This window comes from Peromyscus leucopus, chromosome 17 (assembly GCF_004664715.2).
Source record: "Peromyscus leucopus breed LL Stock chromosome 17, UCI_PerLeu_2.1, whole genome shotgun sequence".
Classification (NCBI taxonomy): domain Eukaryota; kingdom Metazoa; phylum Chordata; class Mammalia; order Rodentia; family Cricetidae; genus Peromyscus; species Peromyscus leucopus.
The window spans coordinates 11,551,469-11,577,309 of NC_051077.1; the positions used below are offsets into that span (position 1 = coordinate 11,551,469).

A 25,841-nucleotide genomic window follows, 5' to 3' on the forward strand; every position below is an offset into this window, starting at 1 on the left:
TGAAACAGTGTTGGAAATACATGAATAAAGCAATGTTGGAAATACATGAGTAAAACAACTATTCCTCCTTCTTTAGAATTTTATACCCAAGTAGCACAGGAGTCCAGAGTGCTAGACAATTAAAATAAAGTAGCGAGAAAATGAATAAAAAATATTATCAGAGACTCTGGAACACTAAATTTTCATAAAACCTAATTAACAAAACTGGAAACCTATCTAGTTACTCAGTGCTAGTTAGTTCATGGTTATTGGAAGAGAATCTACAACCACCAATTTACTAAACTAGCATACTTGCTGACGACAATATATAAACATTGGTACTTATATTCATAGATAAATGTAAACTTCATCCTTCATAAAGGAAACTTCTCTTTGCAACAGATGGAAACGACGACAGAAAACCACAACCAATCAAAATGAAGAGTTGTGTAGCCCACTCTCAATGGACACATCTACAACACACCCCCATGCCTCAGGCTCTAGGAACATCATAGAAGAGAGGGCAGGAAGATTGTAAGAGCCAGAAGATCAGAGAGTTTGCTGTGAGATTGTGTCTCCTAGTGATATTAGGAATCATACGGATAAAGTCTCAACAGTATGACTGCCCAAACATTAGCTGAGCAAGTTGACACTAGTGAACACTCCGAACTGGGTGGGGAATGCCCAGGAAGTTCTAGCTCTGTACAAAGAACTATAGGTGACTTAGGAGAGCTGGGAGTGGGAGAGGTGCTCTTCCCCTGGGAAGAGCACATCAATTGGTTGTCTGTTGCTGGAGAGCTTCTCTCCAGGTCCCACCAAGCCCCCGCAGTCCCATAACCCACGTATAAAACAATCACTCAGATGCTTATATTACTTAAACTGCTTGGCCATTAGCTCAGGCCTACCATTGTCTATCTCTTACTCTTATACTCAGTCCATTTTTGTTAATCTATATGTTGCCACATGTTCCGTGGCTTTACCTGTTGTCTCTACATGCTGTTCCCTGAAGGGCAGCGGGAGTCTCCTTCCTCTGCCTTCCTCTCCTTTCCCCCTCCTCTCTGCTAGTCCCACCTATACTTCCTGCCTGGATACTGGCCACTCAGTGTTTTATTTATACACAGCGATATCCACAGCAGTTGTCCAGTGTCAAGTAGTCCTGACAATATACATAAAAGTAATATCATACAGGCTGAACAGGAATATTTAGGAATACCCCCCCAAACACATGCACACATATGCCTGCATGTGTGCATGTATGCGTGTGTGTGTGTGTGTGTGTGTGTGTGTGCGCGCGTGCGCGCGCGCGCGCAATAGCAATTAGTGGAAAAAGAGGCCATGGGTTTGAAGGAGAGAGAGAGGAGAGACACATGAGCAGATCTGGAGGGAAGAAAGGGAAGGGAGAAATGTTGTAATTAAATTACAATCTCAAAACAAAAACAAAAACAAAAGAATATTTCAAACTGAAGGTTAATGTCAAATATTTGTAATTCAGGAAACCTCATTTTCAAAACTTCTGATTTGAGTATACCTACTTACTAAATTATTTTGGTCAATTCCTTTCAACAGAAAATTGTAACTTTTCACTAAATACCAGTCACTTTTATTGGCTGATCAGGACAAATGGTATGACAATACAGATGCTTGATGAAGCTTTCTGTTGGTTGGAACATCAGGAAAGAGTTTCTGGGGTCAGAGAAAAACTTCCAGAGTCAGGTGGTAGGGGGTGGGGAGGAGGGGGAGGTTCCAGAGTCAAGGAAAAACTTCTAGATCTTCAAATGCTAGAACTGATGCTTTATTTATTGTTCTATGCCTGTTTACACAGAATCCAAAACTAATCCATTGTGTCCTTTAAATATACATTCTATGCTACTTGACTCTAATATTAAGCATATCTCTCACATATTAACATGTAAAAATAAAAAAATGAATGGGTTCTATTTTTAAATAGAACAATGCTATAATATAGTATGAATAATAAGTTTGTTAAAATTCAGGAAGTTTTAAAAAATGTATACAGTCTTTCTTTTTTAAACTAATTTTGAGAAGGCAGATTAGAATTGGGCTGGGGAAACATTATAATCGCTGCAGAAAACCCCTGCTTGTTCAGGGAGCACAGTTTTAGTTTATTTAATTAATTAATTTATTTATTTATTTTAATTTTCCAGAGCTGAGGACTGAACCCAGGGCCTTGTGCTTGCTAGGCAAGTGCTCTACCACTGAGCTAAATTCCCAACCCCTGGGAGCATGGTTTTAAACCAACAGAAACTTCAAATACTAGCTCACTGAACTTTCCTACCAAAACAAAACAAGAAAATAAAGCAGAGGAGCATGTTGCTTGTCCTTTAAAGATGAATATTTCTGTACCTTTCAATGGCTAGTCACTCGTGCTTCTAGGTGAACATTTATTTTGTATTTTTATGTGTCAGACACTCCTGGCTATGGAACTGTAAGAGTTAATGGAAGACAAAACTAATCTACCCTTCTTAATATTGGAATTTAGTTTAGAATTTCAGAATCTTTTTTGAAGTAAAATATGTAACATCTAACACACTGCTGCTGTGCTTTGGAGAATAAGATAAAAAGGGGAGTTGGGGGAGAAGGTCACCAGTATAGCTGGAGTTTTGGAGATGGATCTCATTGAACAAGTACCATCTAAAGAAAGGCTGAAGGAGCTGGGACCCATGCCATGCCCACATGTGGGAGATGAGCGTGCATGGGGCAAGCATGAGATGCTGCAGCTCGATGGGGTTTGTGGGTGATGAAGGGAAGAGGGAAGAGGGTCACTGGGATGTCTGATAGAATGCTACAGTGCTGACTTTCATGCTCAGAAAGCCATGAGGCTGAAACATAAAAACTTGCAGAAATTCCCTGCAAACTAAGTGGATTGCCTCACTCTTTTGCCTTGAGGAAAAAAATGGTCACTTGCCCACTTTGCATGGAATAATCTTCCTGCATCTGTAATTATCCTTCTTGGGGGATTCCGCTTTCTTTAGAGATATTATAGAAGCCATACAAGGATTAAAAACATAATAATAGACAGGAGAGTGAATTTATTTTTATTGTGAGTATTTATAGGAAACTAGAAAACAAGTTTTGGACCCTTCTGCGTCTCAGCTATGATGCAACAGGAAACAGGTGTGAAACGTAAGACATGACAGTGGTACTTGGGGTGTGACTATAGAAGTAGCCCTAAAAAATATGAGTGTGTATTGGTCTTCTAAATAGCATCAACTACTTTCATTTTCAATGGAGTCTAAGCATTATTGGTAATTATGGTTTCACTTGCCTACTCACTATGAAAACATGTAATATGATGACATTTGATTGTGCTTGGAATATGACACCTTGGAAGCCATACTCCAGCCAGACATACACAACATGAATATGCTTAGTTTGTGTAGCATTGTGACCATGTTGCCATCTACAAAATTTATGTTTGAGAACCACACAAAAAATTGTCATACTGCTCTAACTTTATGACTTTGTGTTGGGACACATTCATAGCTATCATGGCTCCATGTGCCCTTAAAGTGACCTTTTTCTGTCTCATCCCAGTGGCTTCCTCTCAAACACATAGCTGAAAAGACAAAGGTCTGCATTGCACTGATTCATGTTGGCCCACTGTGCGCATGTGTACAGTCAGTTCTAGGTTGGGACAGTTCCCTTCTACAAAGTCACCCCCTTCTCTATCATTTTCTAAGACTCTAATTTGCAAAGTTATTACATGCAAAAGCATGCTGGAAAATTTGTTAGTTAATACTGCACCATTGCTTTACAGAAAATGTGCCCATCCTTCAATTTATCAGTCATATTCATCCACTTGTGTCTATAATGATAGTAGTCTTAAATCCTAAAATAACTATTTTATATTTATATTTTCCTTAGCAGAGAGAGAGAGAGAGGGAGGGAGAGGAGAGAGAGAGAAGAACTGTGCTAAGTATTAAATGACCATGGTCATAGATGCCGCAGATGAAATTTTTATCTCAGTTAATGGGTCTCATTGCTGGTTTCACACCATTCTTCTGCCTCCTGTCATTCATATCTCCCATTTCTCTATGGGAAGGCTAAGCGAGGAGACAAGGTTGCCTTCCTTACCTGCAGACATTGGGTGTAAGCTGACCTGCAAACCTATGTGCTTGAAAGGCCTCTGCGTGTTGACAGTGGGGGTTACGAAACCTTTCCTCCCATTTGGACACATCAGAGTCTGTCAGGGAGCCAGGATTTGCAAGGACCCAAGAGAGCAAATGGTATGTCAGCAGAGGCTATTGATAAAAGGAATAAACAACTAAGTATAAAAAAAAAAAAAACAATTCCTCAGATCAGGCCTCTGTGTGTGCTCTTAAGAATAAAAGAAGATGCAGTTATACTAATTTCAACAGACTCTTCTGATTTGTGGGTATATTTGGTTTATGAACTTAGCTATTAATATACTCAGTAGCCTCAGACACTCAATTTAAAATAAAAAACGCCAAGCATGTTGAGATCCTTGGTGTCAGCAGCATTGTCAAAAGCAGCTCTTGTCATTTTTGTCTCATGGTGTTTTCAAAACACAGTTTTGAATGAGGACTAGGGATCATTTTCCATTCAACTCTAAGCTAAGACAATGTATGGGCTGATGAGTAAATTAGGAATCACGTGACCTGTCAAAAGATGGAATAAAGAGCATCTGTGGAGAAGGCAGCCTGCCAGGATGCCATGTATGTGCCTGTTACCAAGCAAGCGTTCTTTCTAGACCGTTAAATTATTCCACTCATGAGTGGAATCTTCATTTTTGTTCAAGCCATCATCCATTTGTATGTATGTACATGAGGGATTGGGAAAATGGGTGTAGACTTTGAACTAGGCTGGAGATTAAGGGAGAGGAACAGGAGTGCTCAGAAATGCAGGAAAGGCAAAAAGGGTCATCTGTAACATGAATATAGAAAGTAGCCTGTTGGGGGTGGGAAGGCACAAAGAAGAGAAGAGGGTGGGGAGAAGTGTAGTAGAGAAAAACCGCAAAAACAAATTTGAAGAACACCACAGTGAAACTTAATTCTTTGGAAGCTAAGAGAAATAAATAATTAATTGAAATAAAATGCAACTATTCATTGTCACTTACATTCATTGAGCTGTTCGTGTTTCCTGTGTTACATTCTCATATTAATTCATTTAATTCTAATATGAACTCTGAATGGTTTTAATTTCCCCCTCTGTTCTATAGATTAGGAAACAAAGATGCATCATGGTTAAATAGTAAGCATAGAATGGCAAAAATATAGATTTCTTCCCCTAAAAATGATCAGCAGGGCTCTTATCATTTCTTCCTTTCTCCCAAGTCTGAGGCCCAGTGTATCTAGGGATTATCGAGGAGTGTCATTTTCTAGTCTTTATACAAGGTCTTTGGTTTCTAAAAGCAACGAGTTCCCTCATCAGCCTGTGAATTCTGCTGCTTTGTGCTGGATTGTATGTGAGGTAATTGGGTGTGAAACTATAAATAGGCGACACTATTGGGATAGATGTTTCAAATCATGAGGCTCCTATCATGAGGAAAGTCACCTATCGAAGTCACAGTGGGGCCATCAGCTGTCAGATGTCAGTCTGAAGCTTCCAGCAGTACAGGTGTGCATATGGTCATGATGGTTTGAAGTCCACAATCACAACAACCTTTCTCTAAATCAAATAGTCAGAGGTGCATCACTACCTTTAAAGGTGATTCTCTTCTCTGTTGTTGAAGACTTTCAATTGGAACAGCTCTATTAGGAGGTCAGTTCTGCAGGGAGGCAGCAGATAGCCAGGACTTGACATAGAACACTGGCTGGCCACTTGGGGGATCGTGACATCTATGGATCAAACAAGGCTCAGCAAATGAGCTATAAGAACAACAAAGATACATGGGACCCCTAGCCAGTCTGTGTGAGTCACAGAGGGCAAGAGGCAGAAAGGACAGCATCGTGTGAAATCTGAGTAGTTATAAGGAATTATTGACAAGTAGGACATTTTGGCTCTTGTCTTTTCAGCTCTGGCTCTTGCTGCAAGCCTCTCCCAGTGCACCCCAGAGCCTTTGGACTCATACAACTGAAGAGAGATAGGTGGAAGTATGTTAGGACTGTTCATTGGGACCTCGGGTGATATAGCCAAAAGCATATATCCAAGTTTATCGACAACTGTGGGGGTGGTATCACGACTATTGATGCATTTTGAGGCAATCATAGGAGCCACTAGGAAGAGATTAGTTGCCTTGAAGAGCAATAGCAAAGATAAGGAAGAGAAGGGACATGGCATGTGTGTTGACTTTGTTGTAGATACAATAGAACAGAAGAGAAGAGAGAGGGGGAGGAGAAGGGTCATGCATGATGACTTGGGTATAGATGCCATAGAACAGGAAGAGAAGGAACATGCATGATGACTTGGGTATAGATGCCATAGAGGAGGAGAAGGGACATGTGTTCAGCCTTTGTTGTAGATATCATAGAGAAGGAGGAGAAGAGAAGGGACATGATGGCTGACTTGGTCATAGCATCCTATATAGTGCTCCATTTTCCCACTGATCCCAGATTGTAACTCACAAGAACACAGTTGAGGGTTACTTTAATGTATTGCTAACTTGATGCCACAATCCACAACTCCCTATTAAGAGCATAGCCCAGTTCATGACTGAGGTAATATGAAGCCAAAATTGTATCCTAGAGAAAATAAATTTCATGAAAATGTCACACCCAATGTTGATGTTATCACTTGCTGTATGCACTGACATCATTGGCCGTGCTACAAGATACACAGAAAAAAGCACATCTCACCTCTTATCTGTTTCCACTTATACCACATCAACATCAGAACAACATTTGTTGTTATTTAACATATGGCTAAAAAATCACTTGAGTACAGTTCAAATGGGTAGATTCAGACAGACTATCTATATTTGCCTTGCCTTTGATTCAGATCCCCCAAAACAAAATCAAAACTGTTCAGTTCTCTGGCTTTCTTGTAAGTTGCAAAGAATAACATGAGAGCAATTATTGATCATCTTTACAACTAAATTAAAGCTATATTGAGGTGGATTTGTTCAAACCATCAGAGCTTACAACCCGCCATTGCCTAGTGAAATAGATCTACATCGTCCTCTAGAGTGTTAGCATTTAGGTTGAACTACTCTGTCCCTTCTGAATGTTCACTGATGACAACTTATTTCCCAGCCCCTGAGAGGGCCGGGCATCCAACATAGATAGAATTGCCTTTTAATTGCTGAGAATACATTCCCTCTCTTTAGGGTTTGTTTGTTTGGAAATGGCTTTTGAGGATGGTAAGCCTTTGCTTCACAGATTCAGCTTTCAAAGCTTTGCATATTCACTATTCAAACAAAGAAAGGACTGTTTTAGAAAGTGTGTGTTCTCTGTTTAATTAGCTATTTGGTACCCTGTAGTCTATGCCTGTAGGCGATGGGTTGAATTCAGAAAGCATTTAGATACTCTCTGTGGTGTTTAGAGTATCTCAAATGTGGAGGAGCAGCTTACTACCTGCTAATCTGGGCTGTGGCAAAGCGAGGTTTTTGTAGATTCAACCCGTAGAGAGGAGCCATTTCCATCATGCAAGCCTAAGACTGAGTGTGTGAGCCACATTCATTGTTCCCATGCATGGCTTCCCAATTCCTCCATGGAAACTGAGCTCCAGTCCCAGAGTACTTCCCGAGTACTTGGAATTTTGATGGAGACCTGACAGTTGTTCTAGACCCCATATTTTCACCACAGACATTACATTTCATCTACCTCACAAAGCCATCTCAAACTAAGGTATTTTTATATACTTTTAATTCAGTCTGAAAATTTTATGTATGTTTATAATGCATTTTACACCTTCACTAGCTCCCCCCAACTCCCTCAGGCCTCCCTAATTTCATGTCCTTGGTGTTTTCTCTCTCTTTTTAAAAAAATAACCCACTGAGTATTGTTAGCACCACTCATATGCAAATGGGTGCAGTGGGGTGGGAAACCTACCAGTGGCCACACACACCCCAAAACTGACTCTCCCCCCCCTTCAACTGCCAATAGCTCCTCACTAAAGGCCTCACGAGCCTCTTCCCCGTCAGTGCTGGAATTTTGACAGCATGATATGACAGGTTCCATATTGTGCAGGTCTTGTATAGGCAACCACAGCTTGTGTGAGTTCATGCCTCGAGACTGGGATAGCAGGACTGGGATAGCTCTGCCATGTCCAAAAGACACCATCTCACAGCGCCCCTCCTCTCCATCCTCCTGCTCTTACTTCTTTCTTTCTTGATATGCTTGAAGCCTTGAGGGAAGAAGGGTGTGTTGATGTTGATGTCCCATTTAAGGATGAACACTCACAATTGCTTATTCCCAGCATTTTGACCGAGTATGTGATATATATATATATATATATAATATATATATATAATGTATATGTATGTATGTGTGTATGTACATGTATATATACACATATGTATATATACACATATGTATATATAAACATATATCAGGTAACTGTACCAAAAAAAGCTCACTCAGGCTTGAACTGAGTTCAGCTGAGCTTAAGAATGTGCCCCCAGTGGGTGGGTATTCCTGTCCACTGGTGGGCTTAGAGAAGATACAAAGAGCAATTCTGCTTGTCAAAGACACAGCAACTGAACACAGCTCGTTCGGTTTGGACAAGAAAAAAATGTTTTGCCCCCAAATTTGTGGATTTATAATAATAGTGATCTCAAGGTTCCAGTACAGATTCACTGCAGCTCAGCATGTGTGGGACCCAGGCTCCTGTTCTGAGAACACCCACTTGATTCTCAAGTTTCCAGGGGCAGTGTATAACTGCACAGATCCTGGCAGGAGGAAAAGAACTCTTTTTTAGATAACACTTTTCTCTTATCTTGGGGATTATAATATGATTATACCATGTCTACCTTCCATTTCTTTCCTTCAAACCCTTCCATACAGCCTTTCTTGCTTCTTTTCAAATTTATAGCCTCCTTTTTGTTAATTATTATTACATAAATGTATGTATATATATTCATATAGATTCCTAAATATAGCCTGCTCATTCTACATAATGTTACTAATGTATGTGTGTGTTCAGGGCTGACCATTTGGTATTGGATAACCATTTGGTGTGCTCTTCGCTGGGGAAGACTTCCTCCCAGTCTCAGCATTAGTTAGTTGCCTGTAGTTCTTTGTGCAGGCTTGAAGCCTTGTAGTTCTCCTCCATCTACGCTGGCATATCCATTGATGTCATCCTTGTTCAGCTCATGCTTAGAGAGGGAAACTTCCTTCCCTCCTTTCTGCTATTAGACAACTGAACCCCACAATGGACCACACAGAATTAAATCCTCTCCAGGAATCCCAGGCTGGTGTGTGTGTGTGTGTGTGTGTGTGTGTGTGTGTGTGTGTGTGTGTGTGTAAGCCTTTGCACCAGCTGGAGGAGAAACCTGTCTAGAAGGAAGAGAGTTCACACAGTAGAGCAGCTTGTTTTACAGCTAACCTAACGTGCACCATTTACTGTCTTTTGTTTAGTATTTTCTATGAATTTGTAACCTTACTACAGGATAAGAAACTTAAGCTTTCCCTCGCTGAGTTTTCCAAACTATAAATAAATCTGCTTTCTTTCACTAATTTCAGCTACTCAATCTCTATAAATTAGGGGAAACTATCTGTGGCTTTATGAATCTAAATGTTTGAGTACTGTATGAGGATGTGGGCCTGATGACCCCAAAGAGACTCTTCCTAGTCACCTATCCTGGAGGCAGTCTGCCAAAGAGTCTGAACCACTGTATAGGGACCACAGATTCTGAACCACAGTGTGTGGAGTCAGTGTGCACAGTACAGGGACCAGAGTCTGAACCACAGTGTGTGGAGGCAGTGTGCACAGTACAGAGACCAGAGTCTGAACCACAATGTTTGGAGTCAGTGTGCATAGTGCAGGGACCACGGACTCTGAACCACAGTGTGTGACTTCAAAGCCAGCTCTGTCTGCACTCTCACTTCCGCAGAAATCTTCCCTCCAGTCTCCTCATCTGCTCACAGTGACGATGGAATCTGCTTCTAGAGTCCTGAAATGAGTGGGTGGATGAGCCAAGTGGCAGAGAAAGCCCAGCTGTGCTTAGCTAAGACACATGTTATAAAACTTTAAAATACAAAATTATTGTGTGTTGGAGGAAGACAAAGCCACTTATAGGACAATTTGATTGATGGATATTTAAGACCAAGAACTTGAAGAAATAATTAAAAATCAAAGCTGTTTTTCTGTTTGTATTAGGGTTCTCTAGCATAACAGAATTTGTAGAATCTCTCTCCCCCTCCCTCCCTCCTCCCTCCTCCCTCCCTCCCTCCCTCCTTCTCTCTCTCTCTCTCTCTCTCTCTCTCTCTCTCTCTCTCTCTCTCTCTCTCTCACACACACACACACACACACACACACACACACACACAACTAATTAGAATGACTTATAGGCTGTGGTCCAGCTAATCCAACAATGGACGCCCATGAATAAAAGTTCCAAGAACAGTCATTTTTCAGTCCAGGAGACTAGATGTCTCAGCCAGTCTTCAGTAAATGTCAGAATTCCAGAGAAGTAGACTCTAACACCAGGAAAGGAATGGACTTACTAATGAGGCTGGAGCAAGCAGGCAAAGAACAAAAGCTTCCTTCTTCCATTTCCTTATACAGGCTTCTAGCAGAAGGCATGGTGCAGATCATAGGTGTGTCTTCCCACCTTAAAGATCCAGATAAGAACCAGATCTTCCCACTTCAAATTAAGCAAAAATACCTCATAGGTGTGCCACTCCATTTTGGGGATTTTGTTAATTCCAGATATAGTCAAGTTGAGAACCAAGAATAGCCAGCACACGGTTCTTACCTTTATATTCTGAGTCATCCTCAACAGAGGATCCCAATTCATGGAGCACTGCAATTCGAACATGTGTGCACATTTCCCTGTGTGGGGCAAGGCTGTCACAGTATCAACATGGAGAATGTAGCTAGGTAATTCAATACTATAAAAACAACAGAGGGAAAAGGACAAAACTCAAGTTTCTGGTTAGCTGCAGTTTTTGTGTAAACTGTAGCCATGCATTTTAAAAACTAAAGTGGGAAGTGCAGGTCTTAGGTATTCAATATAATAAAGTTTAATAAGTCAACATACCTTGTAATTGCCATCCTACGTCAAAATAGAAGACATTATTTCTTCACATTTTCCCATTTTTCACTTGTTAGTTCCCATTGCCAAAGGGAGCATTGTTCTGAACCCTGCTTTTCCAGGAAAATTTTGGTGTCTCCACTATTCCATCAGTGGGATCACACAGGATTTGCCTTTCTGTATCTAGTGCTTTACCAAAATAGAATGTTTTTGAGACTCATCTATGTTGCTATATTAATTAGTACATTGATTTTTTTTCTCATTTTTGTGCTATTATTTAAGTATATCTTAATTTATCAATTCTTGTGTTGATGGACACTTTCATTGTTTGGCAAATACAATTAAAGCTGCTATAAACATCTATATATAGGTTTTGCACACACACACACACTCATACATTCACACTCATACATTCACACACATACATACATACACATACTCTCAGACATGTACACACACTCTCAGACAGACAGACAGACCCCCTCCCACACACACACACAGACCCTCACACAGCTTTTTATTTCTCTAGGGTAAACCCCTAAACAGTTAGGTGTGTGATTATAACTTCAGAAGAAACCACCAGATGGCTTCTCCAAGGGGCGCCATTTCCAGTTGCCCCAGGAATGTGTGAATTCTGGTTGTTCACATGGTTAGTCACACTTGGCATTGTTTTATTTGAAGGCAGTGTTTGCATTAGATGTGAGATGGTGACTAATCATTCATTTAATTTGCATCTCTCCAGAGACCACTGAAGCAGAATAGTTTTTCACAAACTTATTGATCATATTTATATCTTTCCTTATGACACATCTGATCAAGTAGTGTGCTGTTTGAAAAACTTGTTTGTCTTTTAGTGATAAATTGGAAGGAGTTAATTCTGCATTCTAGACACATCCCTGCACTGGATGTATCTCTCCCCAGGTAGTACTGCTCTATGTCTAAATGGCATCTTTCCTAAGTAAAATCTTCTTTATAAAATGTGTTTTATCCTTTTTCATGTATTTGCAGTTACCTCCATAGTATATTCTTCCTACATATTCATGAAGATATTTTATAGTCTTTATGTTTTATAGAAGTTCTATAGTTTTAGCACTTATATTTAAATGTAAGATGTTATGTATTAACATAACATTAAGTGTAAACGTTAATGTATTAACAGCTTTAGTTTTATTTTTTATTCTATTTATTATTGTGGTGTATGGTGTGTGTGTGTGTGTGTGTGTGTGTGTGCGTGCATACACACACACACACACACACACGCACATGTGAATGGTCAGAGGATAATTTTGTGGAGCTGATTCTCTCTTTGTACTTTTATATGGGTTCTAGAGATTGAATCAGGTCAGTGGGTTTGTAGTCTTTTTACTGAGCCATATCACCTCTTCAATCCTATTATGTTCATGTGTATTGGTAGCTCAAGCCAACCCTAATTGTTTTGTTAGTGTCATACATTTATCCACTCATAGAAAAGCTTTCCTCCCAGTTGAACTGCCTTGAAATCTTTACTGACATTCACCTTACCTTTAATGAGCACAACCCTTCTTGATTCCATCCTTCCTCACGGGCCCCCTGTGTCCACCCAGTGCTGACTGAGCATCACCAGCTCCTCAATATGGCCCCTTAAACTGTTTTTCTTTTTCCAAACTGTCTTGGCCATTCTAGGTCTCTTCATTTCCCTCTCTATCTCAGTTTACATGTCTCAGTGTACAAAGAGCCCATTAACATTTTAATGCATTTACAATGAATCGGTGATATATCAATGGTGCTACAGTGTGGATTCAGTCCATGAACCTGTTTCTAGGTTTCTGTATCTTCATCAGTTCCTATTGATTTCTCTCAAAAACTGTTTGTTGGTTTTGATCTTTTACACTACTGTTAAACTTACTCCCATTTTAAAAGTGGTTTGGGGTTGTATTATAATGATATTAGACAACGGCATTTTCCAATTGGAGGCAGTGATGAAAACAATACAAATTCTCCTATTGATCTTGTGTGTGGTTGCTTTCCTGAATTTCTGTGTTCTAGCTGTAGTCATTTGCTTGTCCTTTTAGGATTTTCTATTTAATAATGTCTTCTATGAATATATAAAGACTATTTTACTTCCTCCTTTCCCATCTGGATGCTTTTTCCTTCCTTTTCTTCACTGGTGGTGTAGCCTAACACTGCCAGCATGAAGTTCACATCTTGCTGTAATAGAGCTCAGCACGGACAGACCCTGGGTTTGATACTAGCAGCCCTTCTCCAAGTGACATTCTGGTTTTTTGTTTTTTTCTTAATTGGAGGAAACTGTCCATTATTCTAGCATTGGATGATATTTTTTTAAGCTGTAGAACTTACATAGGCATTCTCTACAAAATAAAATTTTCTTCTAGTTTGCTGGGAATTTTGGTCCTGGATGCAGAAACTTCCGAAACATCTTCCTCTGCACATGTTGGTATTTTTTCCTCTCCATCTTCCAAGAGTGTGTTGTTGTAAAGTTACAAAATCCCTCAGTATTTGATAGAATTTTCCAGAGCAACCATCTGGGTTTCCATCTTTTTATGTAGGAAATGCTTGATAACCAATTTGTGTCTCTTGGTGAATGACTGTCCTCTTAGTTCTGGTAGTTGCGCCCAACTCATGCATATTCTAAGGTTTAGTTGAATATTAAATGCTCATAATATTCTTTTATTGCTATTACAAATTGGCCCGTGTTGTCTGAATTGATGTCTACGTTATTTGGGTGGTATGTGTTTGCTTGTTTGTTTTTAATCTCTGTTCAATGTGCTTGGGGGCAATATTTGAAATCATCTTTACAAAGACCAGAATTTGGTTTTATTAATTTTTATGTGGATGTTTCCCTGTCCTTTGTTCCTATTACTTACAGTTTTCCCTTCTTTCTTCAGTTTGGTTGAAGTACTTGTCATTGTCTACTGTCATAGGGTTGAGACTATAAATATCTCTAAAGCCTTCACAATAGCATCTGGAATGTTTTCTTTATTTGGTTCAAGCTGTCTTCTGCTTTTCTTTATCAGGAGTGATTCAGAAATATTTTAGATGCTTTGCAAATCTTACTGTGATTTATTTCTAATTTAATTGAATTGTCATCAAAACTTCCTTTAAGTTTCTGGGGTTTGCAGGAGCTCAGCACACACTTCACATGGGCATCTCCCAGTGAGCAACTAGAGTTGTGCTTACAGTTAGAAATTAGTACACGATGGCTGGCACTTTTGCTCAGGTTTTCTAGACACTGTTGATTTTTATCCTGTTTCTCTAACAACTACCAAGAGCTTCATGTGAATATTCCCCATCATGTGGTCCTGACTCTTTTTTCCTTTGGTTTTATAGGGTTTTTTATTACCTGTTCTTAAGCTTATGTTAGCTCGATGACATTTCGAGTTATGTTCTCCTGATGAAGCCCTCCCCTTATCGTTATAAAGTGCCCTCTTCATGTCTGGGAAATGCCTTGCCATGAAGTCTGTTCAGACATAGACAGAAGCATTGACTCTTTCTTAACTTACTATTCTAATAAATCAATTCCAGCCCCTCTAGTTCTTACTATTCTAATGAATCAATTTCATCCCCTTTAGTTCTCAACTTATTGTTCTACTGAATCAATTTCAACCCCTTTAGTCATAGCCTCTAAGTATACAAAATCCACCATTAACTGAAGCATGTGTTTGATATATTTGGGTCTTGGTTTTCAAGCAAGCTAACAATTTTGGCATTTTGAGATCTTTTTTTTAACCTATTTATATTTAATATAATTATTAATGTGATTGAATTTAGTTACATAACTTTGCTGTTTGTTTTTTCTTTTTATTTGTTCCACTTGTTTTCTATTTTTATTTTTCCATGTATATGTGAGGGCTGTGTTTGGGGGGGTATGTGTGTGGTATATATGTATGTTATATGTGTATGTTGTATATGTGCATGGGGTATGTGTGTGGCATATATGTGTGTGTTGATGTGTATGGTACATGTGTGTAGGGTGGTGTGTGTTTGTGTGTGTGTGTGTTTGTGTATGTGTGTGTGTGATGTATATGCTCTGTGTGTCTTTTATCTGTCTGATCTGGAGCTCACTGATTTGGTAGAATAGGTGGCCAGAAATCTCCAGGAATTCTCCTATCTCCACCTGCACAGTGCTAGGACCATTATCACCTGGTGCTGCACGCAGATATTAACATGGGTGCCAGGGAACCAAATCCAGGTCCTCATGCTTGGAGAACAAACACTGTACTGACTGAGAGTCCCTTTCCCATAGTTCCATGGTTTTTTTCCACTCTTACCCCATCTCACTTTGGGCTAATAGAAACACCATTCTGCATTATGTCCTCTGTCCTTAGCTCTTTATATTTGTTTACTAGTTGCTGTAAAAGAGCATATAGAATTATCCCTTCCTTAAATTCCCACTGTCGTTTTTAGAGTTAAAACTGCACTACTTCATATAAATAAAACAACCCTTCAGTAGTGTTTTTTTACTCCTGCTCATTCTTTGCTTGAACTTGATGCATGCTATGAACACTAAATACCATATCTGAGTTGTTAGTGGCCTTTGGGTGAACTAAGAGCAATTTTAAAAGATAGTTACCCATATCTTCATTATTTTCTTTTTTCTTTACATTTTGAAATTTATTTATGTGTGCAAGTGTGAATGTGTGTGCATTGTATATGTGGGTATGCACACATGCATGTCACAATACACATTGGGGTCTGAGGACAGTGTTCAGGACATTCCCTTCTTTCCCCATGTGAGACCTGGGCATCTAATGGTGATAGTCCAGCTTATGCCATCTGGCTAGTACCATATTCATCTTTTCTGGTGTTCGTGCTGGGTTTTGCAGGTACATCTCAATTTCAACCTGGTATGAGGTTTTTTGTTTTTTTTTCTTCTGTGTTTTGCTTTTGCCTTCCCTCAAATTAAAAACTTTATGCCACAGTAGAAGTTCAAGTCTGCAGGCATAGTGCATGGCTAGGTTTTGTTCATGGGCATATATTTGCTCTCCCTTGGGTTTCAAGTGGTGTACTAATGGGTGTTGAATTCTGGATTGACAAGGATGTTTTGCTTCTCTAATTCATCCTTTCTTTTCCTTTTTTAAAACTATCTTTCACTCAGGCTCATTACTTCCTCTGCATTCCACATGCTGACTCCTCTCCCTGGACTGTTCCTTACCCAGCATCAGCTTGCAGACACATTGTTGTCCTGTTTTTATCAGACTTCTCATAGAGCCCACTGAGTTGAATTAGTGATGACCACATGGGGAAGAGTGTGGGCCATACACTGGACCAAGGCCAACCTACCAGGGGCTGTATTCCCAAATACAACTGATTCTTCCTTCCCCAGCAGGCATTAAGTGCCAATTGCTCCTCATCTAGGGATGGGGCCTTGAGAACCCCGCCCCCATTCCTTGCTGGATCCTGTTCAGGTCTTATTCAGGTGACCATAGCTGCTGTGAGTTCAGGAGCGCTACCCCTGCCATGTCCAGTAGACACTGTTTCACAGAAGTCCTCCTCAACCTCTGACACATACATTCTTTCTCTGCCCATTCCTCCATGATGTTCCCTAAGCCTTGGAAGGAGGTAGGTGAGTCTTAGGGTGGAGCACTCTATCATCAAGTATTGAGCAGTTGTGAGTCTGTTTACTACTGTCTGTAGACGAATTTCTAAGCGGTCTTATTACATAAAAAACAAAACAAAACAAACAAAAAAAAAACATGGAGCCAAATATAGGGATGAAAGCCTTAGAGATCAAGGAAATAGGAAGAGACACCAGCCAACCTTAACTCACCAGCTCTGCAGCTTCCAAATGTGCGAGCTACTTTCTGTCATACCTTTGCCTTTATTGCCTTGCTTTTCTGCCTTCTCATTGGCTCTTAGCCCAGATACCTCACTTTCTTATCACTGCCTGTATGTATAGATCTCCATGTCTCTATGGTTGGTACTGGCTTGTCTGTATAGACCTTCAGGTCTCTATGGTTGGTACTGGGATTAAAGGCGTGTGTCACCATGCTTGGCTCTGTTCCCAGTGTGTCCTTGAACACACAGGGACCCTGCCTGCCAAGTGATCGGATTAAGGGTGTGTGCTACCACTGCCTGTCTTTTATGTTTACTTAAATGGCTTGCTATTTCCTCTGATCTCCAGGCAAACTTTATTTATTAACATACAAATAAAATATCATCACATTTCAGTACAAATAAAATATCACCACAGCTGTCCAGTGCAAGAGTAACTTCCCTTTGAAGGACTAGGAGTGCCCTCTCTGTGCCCAGAGCTCAGAGGTCCTTAACTCATTGTTTGCCTTTCTTTCCAATAGCTCTATAAGGAAACATATGGTGCCTTATTATTTCCAATATCCTAGGCATTCAGCAAAATACTTGGCACCATAATATAGGCTCGGTACTGTTTCTCTAATGTACAGTGAATGCAGCTGAAGCCATGTGGACTCTAGTTTTACTAGACTTGAAAAGACACATTGAGGCGTCACATTCTGCTAAATTCTCCAAACCCATCTGTTTTTATAAACACAGTGCTGGGAAATATAAATACAAAGGCACGTGTCTTCAAGAAGATCCTTCTGGATCGTCCAAGTCAGAAACTCTCTGTCTTCTTCCCACACCGTCTTATTAGACTCCAGGGCTTTAGGATGCTATTAATGTGTTATTGTGCTGAAATGGATTCAGTAAGGAAGTTGACACTTTTGATTTAATAATTAGATTCTCTAGTTCCCTGAGGGAAAAGAGCCATATAATTCCAAAGCAGTTAGGATTTCAACTAAGTATTAAAAAAGCCCCAAATTCCCACTGAGAGTGCCACGTCTTGTGTGTGGGAGGTTCCCTCTACCATTGTTCTTATGAATGCCCACGGCCTTGCAGTCCATTGCCCCTGTAGTTTGCATTGCGATAAAGTACCTGCCATCCCCAGCCCATGCCTCAGTTTGGCAGCAGAGCACAAAGACTACTTCTGGAAAGCAGCAGATCAGAATATTTTTTTTAGATTTGTTGATGTTCTTAAAAGTTCCCAGTTTTAAACATAAATATTTATGCCTATTGCCAAACTGAACCTCCGTTTTTTTTTTTTTTTTTTTTTTTTCATGAGGAGCCCTTTGATTAGTGTGAACTCTAAGGCGAACTCACACACGGCAGTTACTGTTTATTATGAAAAGATTGATGGAGACCTCTTGAGGGAGTTACTGCCTGAAGCCGGATTTCATATTTTGATTCTATGCATAAAAGAGCAGCATGGACCAGGCCTGGATAAGCATCCTGACAACTTCTATACTGGCTGTGATAACTTATAGCCTCTGGGTTGGGGGAGCAGGATAATCCTTCTGCAGTGGAAAGACTTTGCAAGCTCAGCTCTTTTTAATGGAGCAACTTAGTTTTCATTCCTAAGATCCACCTTAGCTGATCCTAAGTCAGGCTTCAAGGAGTGTGAGAAGTCTGATCTGATGGGCGAAGTCGTGGAGTTTTGTTCTTGTTTGTCCTTTTTTGTTTGTTTGTTTGTTTTGGGAGGGGGCACCTATTTCCAGACAGGCTTTCTCTGTGTTGCCCTGGCTGTCCTGGAACTCTCTCTGTAGAACAGGCTAGCCTTGAACTCACAGAGAAAATCACCTGTCTTTGCCTCCTGAGTGCTGGAATTAAAGGTATGTGCCACCATGCCTAGCTGTTGTTTGAGTATAGGGTAGGATGGGGTTCTGGTTTGAAACACATTCTGACTCTATGCACAGCTTACTGAACAGAACCTATAGAACAGTGGTTCTCAACCTGTAGATCGCAACCCTTTCGGGGGTCACACAACCCTTGCACAGGGTTGCACATCAGCTATCCTGCAGATCAGATATTTGATTCATTATGATTCATAACAGTAGCAAAATTACAGTTGTGATCTAGCAATGAACTAATTTTGTGGTCGGGGGTCACCGCAATGTAAGGAACTGTTTTGAACGGCAGAGTTAGGAAGGTTGAGGATCCCTGCCACAGAGGTTTTTCCTGGGCAGCTGCTTGAGGTCAGACCCACACTCTGAGGCACTGTGCTGTGAACTTTGACCCTTTGCTCACATTGCTGATGTTCAGAGCAGGAGTGCTACCTCCACTCCATCAGCACAACTGCTGGCCTCTGAAGTCAGACTTCGACACAATTCTCCTTTTCCCATGCTTCCCGTTCCCATTGCCTCTGTAGGGGGCTCATTCTCTCATGGCCTGAATTTTCAATGTCAGGAAATCCTTTGCTCATCCACAGGCACGGGACATTCCCACTAACATATCCAGGGCAGAGCAGATGCTCCCGCTGATTATCACGAAGACATGTGTGGTGGGGTTCTTCCTTCTCCTTCCTGGAGCTTGGGGTTGTCCTCTGGGACTTTGTTCTTTCTTCTCCTCACTGTGTTTCCCCTGGTCCCTCTGAGGCTGAGGATGCAGTTGGATACTTAAGAAGCAGTGGGGAATGACAAGTTAAGTCTCAGAGACTGTGCAAACTGGCATAGGCTCGTCTTTCCTTGCAAGGGTCTCACACTGACTAGGAGGCACAGCCGGCTTGTAGGATTCAGCATTAGCTTCAGCTTTTCTCCCTTTTAGGGGTACAGCAGGAGGAGGAATGTGCGCCATTGTGGATCTCTACCGCACTGGAGGGTTAATGTGAGGTAGATAATGCTGCTTGGTGAACACCAAATTTTCCTTTGGTTAAATCAGTGCTCTGAAACACTCCAAGATTTTGCTAAATTCCTTGAAAGCAAATGGGCATCTTTTCTATTTCGGAATGCCTAGTGCCTAGCCCAAAGCTGATGTTGTCTTAATGAGGCAACTGAATAAAGAGGGGAATACATAGATGGTCTTAACTCTGATGGGAAGTCAGACCCCAAGGATGGAGTTTTGGTTAATTTTATTTCTATTGGTTACTTGCATTTTATATGACAATCATAATATCACACGGAGGTTATAACATCTAGTGTTACACTTCAGTTCTGGTTTGTACAGGAGATGGCAAAGGAATGGGAGAGGGTTTTTGTTTGTTTGTTTGGTTAGTTTTTTGCTTATTTGTTTTGCTTTTAATTTACTATAGAGATAGAAAACATAACTATATGACTTAGGGGAGAAAAGCAGCATACTTCTTGGTTTGAGTTAGAAAATTCCCAAAATATTTATCTTGAGTTCAGAGTCATTTGTTTTTATCCTTCAGCCATCTATAAACAGAAGATGCTGCTTCTAAGCACCTGCACAGTCCCACTTCTGCTGAGTCTGGTGGCTGGGCTCTAGAAGGATTGCCAGGAGTGGCCCCGGTACAGGGGACCCAGTGTCTTCTCTGATACTCAGAACTTGCCTCTGTGGAGATTCTAACATTCATCCGTCACCGGGCCTGATGGCAAGACGCAGCTAACCATGTCTGTCTGTCACCCACAGGTCTGAGGCGGACTTACAGATGCACCATCTGTAGTGTGTCGCTCAACTCAATAGAACAGTACCATGCACACCTGCAAGGATCGAAACATCAGACCAAGTAGGTACTGTTTCCGCTCTACCCCGTTCCCATCTTTCTGTGCCCACTCTTTATGTTCCCGCTTACTCTCTGTTCCCATTCTTTCTGTTCCATTCTTTCCCAGTTCCTCCTCTTTCCCTACCCCTACCCTTTCCCTATCTCCACTCTTTCTCTGTTCCCACTATTTCCCTGTCCCTACCCCTTCTCTGTTCCCACTCTGTTCCGGTCCCACCCCTTTCTCTGTTCCCACTCTTTCTCTTTCCACTCCTTGGTTCTTCCTGTGGACTTGTTTTTGCAAAATCATTAAAACCAGACATGTTATTTATCTCAAAAAAGCAGACAGATATAGATTTTATCTTCTTATCTCCAAAGTCTCCTTGACATTTCTGTTCCTTGAGCTAGCCATCAAAATGTGCCGAGCGTTACTGAAGGAACAGCTGCTTCTCCCACTTCAGCACAAATAATGGGATTTTTTTTTCAAAAGTAATTCAGCCTGCTTTATGGTCTTGAAGAAACTTTCAGAACTATATTGTATTTTTTAGTAACCAACGTGATCCCTATTTGTAGGCTGTATTAAACTTCTGTGTTATATGGTCAAATTCTGTGACTATCTCCTAGTGTATTCCCAGTCTGGGTATATGTTGTCAACTATTATGAAAACGTAATAAATCCCATGGTATATTTAATTCATCAGATATAAGCACGCACGCCACAGCACACGCACGCGCGCACACGCACGCAGCGCGGCGGCGCGCACGCGCGCACACACACACACACACACACACACACACACGAACACATGCGTGCGCATGTATTGTCACTTAAATAACAGCCTGCTTGATTTGTTTGCGCCCAGAAGAGCCTCAGATTTTTAAGCTGGAACAGGCTGTAGGCTCCCTGCATCATCTCACCTCCCTTCCTGCATGCTTCCAGCATCACTATCACCATGGCCAGCAGTGTGTAGGCAGTGCTGAGGCTGTTAAGAAAACACTCATACAATAGGGTATACGGAACAAAGAATGTCTCAAAAGGTTGGAATCTAACTAGATGCAGTTGTTTTCATTTCTAAATAATTCATCAAGAGAATCATTGAACAGAGCTGACTGTATTAAGGCCCCATGAATAATTAATGACATCCAACAAACATTTATTGAGTGCCACTGTGTGTCAGACGCCCCTGTAGCTTGGGGACAGGTGAGTAGGTGTCTGCCTTTCTCTTAGGGAACCCCAGCCAGCTGGGAAGGTTGTTCTCAACAGTGTGTGCATATCAGAGCCATGAGAAGGTACTGAGGAAGGCATGAGTGAGGCCAGTTTTCCTAGGATGTTGGTACAGAAGATACACAATGAGGAATAGTTCATTTTTGGTGCTCAGCATGGATCTCCATGTTGAGAGGTGTCCTTGTTAGTTTTTGTTTGTTTGTTTGTTAACATTACACAAGATAGAGTTATCTGAGTCAAAGGAACCTCAACTGAGAAAATGCCTCCATAAGATTGGCCTGTAGGTAAGTCTGTGGGGGCATTTTCTTAATTAATGATTGGTGTGGGTGGGCCCAGCTCAATGCAGGTAGTTTCAGCTCTGGGTAAGTGGTCCTAGATGGCATAAAAAAGCAGGCTGAGCAAGCCATGAGGAGCAAGCCAGTCAGCAGCATCTGTCCATGGCTTCTGCTTCAGTTCCTGTCACCAGGTTCCTGCCTTGCTTGAATTACTATCCTAACTTCCCTCAGTGATGGACTGTTTCCTGGAAGTGTAAATGAAATAAATCCTTTCCTTCCAGGTTGCTTTTGGTCATGGTGTTTTGTCAGAGCAATAGAAACCCTGACTAAGACAGGAATCTTTGATGGAATTGGTATGCAATGTCAAAACACGAGTTACAATTTCCCAGTCTATGTTGTGAGTAGGGACATTCTAGATAGGTAAGTCATAGGATGTCAGCCTCAGGTAAGGAAGTTGAGACCTGGAAATTGCTTGAAACAATTAGGAGAATTGCTTTCTTCTCATCATTCCACTTTCTTGAGATTCCTGGCTTATTTTGCTGTGATCTACCCAAGAGAGGATCTACATCAAAGGAAGTCTTAAAAATTAACAACAGTGAAAATTCACGACTCTTTGTGGAATACCTACAGCTTCTGCATTCATTGATGATATTGACTATTTCATTGTGTTCCTCAAGTAATCTCTTTTCATCATCTCTCTAATTATGTATGAGAGGCACTGTGTGCATCTTAGTTAATCTGTGTCCAGTGTGCAGAGTGACACAAAAGTATCTGTGTAAATTTATAATATTTAGGAGCATGCATTAATTCTTCTTAATAAATAAAAATGGCACAATAGTGACTTTTAAGTGGTATGTGATATACATATCACGATGCAGACGTTGTCTCCAGCTCCAGGAATCTATCTATCTATCTATCTATCTATCTATCTATCTATCTATCTATCTATCTATCTCCCCATCTATACCTATAAAACTCTGTGGTATTTTTATACTTATCTCATTTCATTCATATATTTACTCTAAAAAAAAATCATTGTATCATTATCATAGAGGGGAAGCTGAGACTCAGAGGTTAAGTACCTCTCCCAGCACTAAATTGCCAAGAAATAGAGCAAGGACTGATCCCAGCAGGGTCTGACTTTAACTCTACTGACTCCATGTCACTCAGTTCCACAAACATGGGCCTTCAACAAAGAAGTGCCATTAAAGAGCTTCCTGATGCATTTTTTGCAAAGGAGGTACCACTTTACACATATGATTCAGTAGATACATGTGACATCAGAAGAACACACCCCACTTGCTTACACATCTGTCTTCTGTGTGGTAAGCAGAACTCTGTTCCTCTATGCAGAGTGAAATGGGGTTGGGGGAATGAACAAAGTAATTTCATGTTGCTGTTCTAGATGTTTGTTCTGGTTCCTCTTATGCTTAATTTGGGGATCCTTTGTATGTATGCCTGTGCATGCATGTGTGTATGTGTGTGTTCTTTGCATGTATGCTTATGAGTGTATGTCCTTTGCATACATTCTTATTATAAGTATGTATGTGTGAATTTCTTTCTCTGTTTATGAAAAACTTTGATTCTATTTTTTAAGACTTATTATTATTATTATTATTATTATTATTATTATTATTTATGGGTGTGTAGGTATGTAAATGCAAGCCACAAGCATACAAGTGCCCACAGAAGTCAGGGGAGAATGTCAGATTCCCTGGAGCTGGAGTTACAGTCAGTAATAAGCTGTCAGATATAGGTGTTGGGTATTAACTCAAGTCATGTATAACTCAAGTCATGTATAAAAGAAGCAAGTGCTCTTAACTGCTGAGTCATCTCTCCAAACCCTGATTTTCATCTTAATATCATCATCTGCTGCTACTCTTTTCTCCTTTCTTGCCTGTCTTATTCTGGATACCAAACTCAGGGCCTCTGGCATACAGCCAAGCACTTTAGCCAACCTATATTCCTACACCCTTATTTTCTTAACAAACGAGAATTTTCTAAGTTTTAGTAAAGTCCCATGTTATTGGATGATTCTTTCCTGACTTGCAGTTCCAAAATAACCACTCAGAAGCATAATATTATTTATAAATGATTGGCTGATAGATCAGGCTTGTTACTAGCTAAATCTTACATTTAAATTAACCCATAATTCTTATCTATGTTTAGCCACATGGCTTGGGACCTTTTCTGAGTACAACATTCTCATCCTGCTTCTCTGTGTTTGCCAGTGACTCCTGACTCCACCCTTCTCCTTCCTGTCATCCTTAGTTTGACTGTCCTGCCTATACTTCCTGCCTGGCTACTGGCCAATCATTATTTTATTAAACCAGTTTAAGGGATAAATCTTTACAGTGTACTAGAGGATTATTCCACAGCAAAGTCCAGCTCATTAAATCTGTTCTTTATAGCTTAAGTTATTTGAGTATGAGTTGAGATTGTCTACTCATCTCAAGGTTATCAAGATAAATTTCCATGTTACTATGTTGATCTTACATTGTCTTCCTTTATGGATATAGGTGTCAATTTTTCTGCATAGTGTGATAGAGAGGTCAATTTTCAGATTTTGCCTATACAAATACTAGTTGATCCCATATCATTTATTTAAAAAGGAATTTCAATAATATAAATCAGGTGGTTTCCAGGCATGTCTTTATGTTCCTGTCTGGATTCTATACTCTTCATGCTAATGCGGCTCTTTCCTTACTCCATTGTACATGGTCTCCTACAGCTTTAGGGTAGGTCTTGGTATCTACTAGTGTAAATTTTCTACTTTTGCATTTTTGTTCAAGACTGTTTTCATTATTCTTGACTCTTTTGTTCTTACATAAAATTTAGAATCAAATTGTCAATTTCCCTGAAACCATTTTTACCAATGCATGTTTGCATCTGCCCTCATCCATGGTACACACCATTCTTTGGTTGTGCCTCTGATTCCTTCAGGAAGATTGGTCTCTCTGCAGGAATCTCACACATATTTGTTTAAATTTATTCCTAAGGGCCTGTGTTTTGGAGGGTGTTACATCATCATAAAAGGCAAATGATTAGTCATATTGACAGACCAGAATATAAATAAGAACATTTAAAAATTTCAGTTATAAACAGTAATGTTCCAAGCCTGTATCAAATTGCTTTGTTAAATTTACTTAATAGTCAAATTCCATGAGCAAATAATTGGAGGTTTTCTATGTGAAAGCCACATTATCAGCAAACAGTGAGAGATCCTTTCCTCCTCTCACCTCCTGTCTACATGCCTCATTACAGTGAGAGAACCTTCGCGGCACTGCAGATTCAAGCAGAACCATAGTCACGACATTCTCATCCCCTAAACCTTCAGATAACATTAGAAATCAAAGTAATATACTTGTTTGTCTTTCACAACCTACTGATATTTTTCTTATGACTGGATGATGAAATTCATCAAATGTTTTTACTTTCCTGGTGGGATCATAGTATCTCAATTTTCATTTGTAAACTGTTAAACTGTAGTCAGTGATTTTCAAATATCAATACATTTCACTGAAACTCAATTTTCCTTGAAATATTTTATTTTCATTTATTTCTGAAATGAACACGCTAAAACATTTTAAGAACTCTGTCTCTGTCTCTCTGTCTCTGTCTGTCTCTCTCTCTTTCTCTCTCTCTCTCTCCTCTCTCTCTCTCTCTCTCTCTGTGTGTCTTTATGTATCTTTTTAATGAAGCAGGTTGGGGCCTTCATTTTTCTTGTAATGCTCTTAATTTCATTATAAGGATTTTGCTGGTATATTTAATTATGTTAAAAGATTTTTCCCTCTATTTTTGA

General features: G+C 40.2%; 1 protein-coding gene across 3 annotated transcripts in view; it reads left to right on the forward strand.

Annotated features, from left to right (window-relative positions):
* Zmat4 (zinc finger matrin-type 4) overlaps window positions 1-25,841 on the forward strand; it is a 396,765-nt gene that overhangs the window by 325,726 nt on the left and 45,198 nt on the right. For 2 of the 3 annotated variants that reach the window (XM_028887784.2, XM_028887787.2), the window contains one exon: window positions 20,471-20,567. In XM_028887784.2, the coding sequence (XP_028743617.1) occupies window positions 20,471-20,567 (97 nt within the window). Of the gene's footprint in view, window positions 1-20,470; window positions 20,572-25,841 lie in introns of all 3 variants that reach the window. The other variant, XM_028887786.2, reaches the window with a different exon arrangement.